Here is a 4,915-nt window from a genome sequence, read left to right as displayed (position 1 = left end):
GTTGCATTAACTGCAGTGCACTAACTATTCACTCCCAGAGTTCCCAGGGACAATTTTAAATCTGAGGTTAACTTGCCTTAACACCAAACCTTCTTGTAGATGCTTCCCATGCTAGTCAACTTATGAAGTATGAGTTAGTTCAAATGCTCAAAGAAGAAACAGTAATTCCTGAAAAATATTAAATATATCTCAAAGTTCTGGGTTTTTTGTTATTTATTTTTTAGTTTTTTGTTTGCTTTCAGAATTTCCCTGAAATGTTGACTCATTGGAAAAGACCCTAATGCTGGGAAGGACTGGGGGCAGGAGGAGAAGGGGACAACAGAGGATGAGATGGCTGGATGGCATCACCAACTCGATGGACATGGGTTTGGGTAGACTCTGGGAGTTGGTAATGGACAGGGAGGGCTGGTGTGCTGCGATTCATGGGATTGCAAAGAGTTGGACACGACTGAGCGACTGAACTGAACTGAAAGTGGAACAGGGGCTTCCCTGGTGGCTCAGACAGTAAAAGAATCTGCCTGCAATGCAGGAGACCCGGGTTCGATCCCTGGGTTTGGAAGATCTCCCCGGAGAAGGGAATGGCTCCCCACTTCAGTATTCTTATCTGGAGAATCCCATGGACAGAGGAGCCTGGTGGGCTACAGTGCAATGAGTCACAAAGAGTCAGACACAACTGCGTGACTAACACTTTCACTTCTTAAAGTGGGGGCAAAAATAGATCACACAGGCCTCATCCAGTTCTATAAATGTAAGATGTTTTCTGTATTATACTATACCAGGTTAAGTAAACCAGGGTAGGTCAACCAAGTCATTTATAGTTCCTCATTTTTTGTGAGGAGAGGAAGACAGAAAGACTTTGGGAGGAGAGAGGGCATAGTTCACAGGAAGAAGAGGCATGATCAGGCTGACTGTGAGCAGCACTACTTGCAATTCCAGAAGCGATCAAGGACAGAACACAAGTGTCCACCTCTAAGTTTCTAAAGATAAAGGTGTATCTTTTAAATCTGATTGCACAAGGATACATGAAGATGGGAAATTCATTAATGCTGGCTTCTCTGGAGAATCACATATTCCTTAAAACAACAGAAACTAACGAGAAGATGGGTAACAGGATACAACGTGCTGTTTTGTGTAAGAACCAGACGAGTTTACTGAAGTCTAACACTGAGGCCTGCGGGGGAAGACTGAGAGCTTGTGTTTCCTCATCTATAAAGCAGATGAAGTACTGGGAAGAATGAGATGGTACATGGACCATTTATAAAGCACCATTTGGGTTTATTTTTGTTTTTTAAGGACAGCGTGGAATAGTGTAACTAGTAGATTTGACATCAGTGATACAGGTTGAAGTTCAGCCTCTCTCTGCTACTTGTCTGATCAGGCACAAATCATTCAAACATATGTAATGATGTAAGAACTAAAGAGTTAATATATCTGTTGTGTAGGGGAAGGAAACTTTTAATATAAATAGTTCTATAAATGTAAGATGTTTTCTATTATACTGGACCAGGTTAAGTAAACCAGGGAAGGTCAACTAAATCATTTATAGTTCCTCATTTTTTGTGAGGAGAGGAAGACAGAAAGAGTAATTCTTATAGCAGAAATCCCATTCAGTTAAGAGAAAATCATTGGTCTTCGGGACACTCACATATACTTTTTAAGTGTGCTAGCCGCTCAGTCCTGTCTGACTCTTTGTGACCCATGGACTCTAGCCAACCAGGCTCCTCTGTTCATGGAATTCTCCAGGCAAGAATTCTCAAGTGGGTTGCCATGCCCTTCTCCAAGGGATCTTCCCAGTCTTTCCAGGTCTCCCACATTGCAGGCAGATTCTTTACCATCTGAGCCACCAGGGAAGCCCAGAGTGACCTATAGATATCAATTAAGTATAATTGTTCTATTGTGTCAGTTAGGATCTGTTACTTTACTAACTTTCTGTCTGGAAGGTCTATCCCTGATGTCAGTGGGGGACTTACTATATTCAATATCCTGTAATAACCTATAATGGAAAAGAATCTGAAAAAGAATATACTCACACACAAACACATAACTGAATCACTTTAAAATATACCTGAAATTAACACAATCTGGTAAATCAACTATACGTCAATAAATTTTCTTTAATGCAAACCCTTACCTTTCAAAAGTGGCTGGAAGGTTGGAATCTCTTGCAACTTGATGACATCAGGATCGTTGCTGACGTTCCTTGAGGCCTGGGAGCCTTGAGCTACAACCACAATATCGTCCATCTTGGCTCTATGCTTAGCTGGAGAAGGGGTCACTGAAAATAAAGTTACATCGCTCAGGAGTTGCATGTTATTTAGCCACCTCTGTCTCAACAAGGCTGTTTTCACTGTAGTCATTAAAAAGGACATTCCTACACACAAAAAAATGCTAACTGTACTTACCCTGTGGTGGGGGCTGGAGTAGGGGAGATGAATTACAGAGGACCTGTTTTCTATGGTGTTAAAAAATCCTCAGACTTTACAGGAACATAAGCTATCTATTGGAGAAGGAAATGGCAACCCACTCCAGTATTCCTGCCTGGAGAATTCTATGGACCAAAGAGCCTAGTGGGCTAACGTCTGTGGGGTCACAAAGAGTGAGACACGAATAAGCAACTAACACACACGTGCCATCTATGAAAGTGCTTTTGTAACTAAAAGTTTATGCAACACACAAAATAAGCAGATGGTTTTTGTTTCTTTGATCCTCCTGATGTTTGTCCCTATTTCCCAATGAGAAAATAAGGGTACAAGATTTAGCTGTGACTTACTCAAGGTCAACAGTGCTAGAGACAGAGTTAAGAAGGGAATGGGAGGTAAATGGATTATTGGTATACATGGCCCATCCCTGCCATGCTGGGGTTGCAAAACTGTAGCCACCCTACCACAGTAAGCCTGGTACATTGAATAGATCCTAGTTACCGCAAAAAAAAAAAAAACAACACCCCTGAGTGTCAACCCTAGATGACCACACCAGCCTCCTCACCCCTTAAAGTCACAGGGCAGAAAAAACCAGTGGGACAACGGTAGGCTGAGCCAAAATTAAGAAATGTGAAGGACTGATAAAGAGGCAGATCAATTTCAGGTTTCTAGGCAAATGTAAGCCATTTAGAAGAAAGTGATTTAAGGACGCCCCAGGCCAAGACATCCTGCGTTCCCAAACATCTTCTGGTTGGGGAAAGAATGAATCTTTATTGTTTTACACTCTAGAAGGTAGTATTTGCAGGCTTACCATAATCATGTCTCAAGGGTTGATCCAAACATGCCATAGAACCATCCTGCCTCCTGCAGGCTAAAGTCCCTGGAGGCATGGCCTTCACTCTTAGAATCTCAGCTGCTTTCACTGCTCTTCAAGAAATGTCTCTTAGCCTCTTTTGGTAATTTATCTAATGTTTTTACAAACCTCAAGCCAGAAATCTTTCCTGGGACAAAGTGATTCCTCTATCCCCAGACTCCAGAGGATAACAGACTTCACTAGATTCCAGATAGCCTCTACTGCTGCTGCTACTGCTAAGTCACTTCAGTCACGTAAGACTCTGTGCGACCCCGTAGACGGCAGCCCACCAGGCTCCTCCGTCCATGGGATTTTTTCAGGCAAGAGTACTGGAGTGGGGTGCCGTTGCCTTCTCCGAGGTAGCCTCTACTGCTTGTCTGTAAAATGGGGCTACTGAGAGGATTAAACATGAACACATGTGACGCACTTAGCCTATACTATTTGGCAGCATTGGTTAGTATGCTCTGGTACTGGTCCGAACCCATGCTGTTGGTTAGAAGGCGAACAAGCCTATTAAAAAGATGACATACTTCTTGCAAAACATGATTCTGGCCTGACACAGAGGCAAGAACGTAAAGGATAACAATTATTACGTATTTGTTATAAGATACTGCATTCTGGATCTTCTAAAGAAATAAAAATGTAGCCATAGATATCGTTCACAGTTAAAAGCTATCTCAATCTAGCCCCCAGAATGGTCTGAACTAGCCTTGAAGGTCACATTTCAGTGTGGAATACCTCTAACTCTGTTAACTTCTACATTTCTGAATTACACGTCCTACCAAGGTCAGAGCAGTCCTATTTATGACCAGAACTCTTTTTAGGCCCCAGTTATAAGCCAGTTTGGATTAACCACTCCATAGCTTATTATCCAGGGCAGCCCCAGTGGTTTTAGGGTTTGGTGTGTAACAAATAAAAAAATAAAGGTGAAAACAATCTTCAATTAAGCATCAGCTGTTTGAGTGCTCACTACATTACAGGAACAAAAATCGTCCCATTTCTACATTAAACTCGAAGAGAAATCTAAAAAATACGGATGCGGAAAGAGTAGGGCAAAACATCAGAACTTGCCTTCATGGCCAACTTCTATATGAGAAAGAGAGCCGAAACACCTTCCGATGGGAAGATGCAGTTTCTGGACATGTTCGCACGCAAGGGTTCAAAGCGATTGTACACCTGTCACACGCCCCTTCTCAAAAGGAATTTCTAGGACCCATTTTTAAGGAGGAATCTGTTCTTTGAGGTTCTATGACCCATCCATTGTGCGACCCCAATCTCACCCTGCCAGTCATGAATATTAAAGCCAAATATTAATTAGATAGTCTTTCAAGGAGTAAGCTGCAGCTGAGACGAATAGCTGTTTTGAAAATCAAAAATGGGCTTGGGCGCCCACGCTGGTTTAGCTTGCAATCACAGCACTGGTTTCCATCAGGGGAATTAAGGCTAGGACAGATGATGGCTTTTTTTTTTTTTTTTTTTGCTTTTTTAAGAAAAAAAGCACAGCGAGGGCTTTCTATGCGTTCCCGTCCGCCGGCCCCAGTCCCCAGCAGGCTGGGAAGGCAGCCAGCCCGGCATGCAGGCAGGGCTGGCTGGAGAAGGGTAGAATTAGTTAGGACACCGACCTGAGGAGTTCAGATCGTTG

At 42.7% G+C, this 4,915-nt stretch overlaps 1 protein-coding gene across 1 annotated transcript in view; it reads right to left on the bottom strand.

The window, feature by feature from the left end:
* LOH12CR1 (loss of heterozygosity, 12, chromosomal region 1) overlaps window positions 1–4,914 on the bottom strand; it is a gene marked incomplete at its 5' end in the record, with an annotated part of 99,185 nt that extends 94,271 nt beyond the window's left edge. Inside the window, 2 exons of the mRNA XM_010858774.1 lie at window positions 2,132–2,275; window positions 4,896–4,914. Of these exons, the coding sequence (XP_010857076.1) occupies window positions 2,132–2,275; window positions 4,896–4,914 (163 nt within the window). The remainder of the gene's footprint in view (window positions 1–2,131; window positions 2,276–4,895) is intronic.
* Window position 4,915: the final 1 nt, after the last annotated feature.

The sequence above is a fragment of the Bison bison genome, unplaced genomic scaffold, assembly GCF_000754665.1.
Source record: "Bison bison bison isolate TAMUID 2011002044 unplaced genomic scaffold, Bison_UMD1.0 scf7180017864390, whole genome shotgun sequence".
NCBI lineage: Eukaryota > Metazoa > Chordata > Mammalia > Artiodactyla > Bovidae > Bison > Bison bison.
The sequence above is the reverse complement of the archived record's forward strand: the minus strand, read 5'-3'. Positions and strand labels throughout refer to the sequence as shown.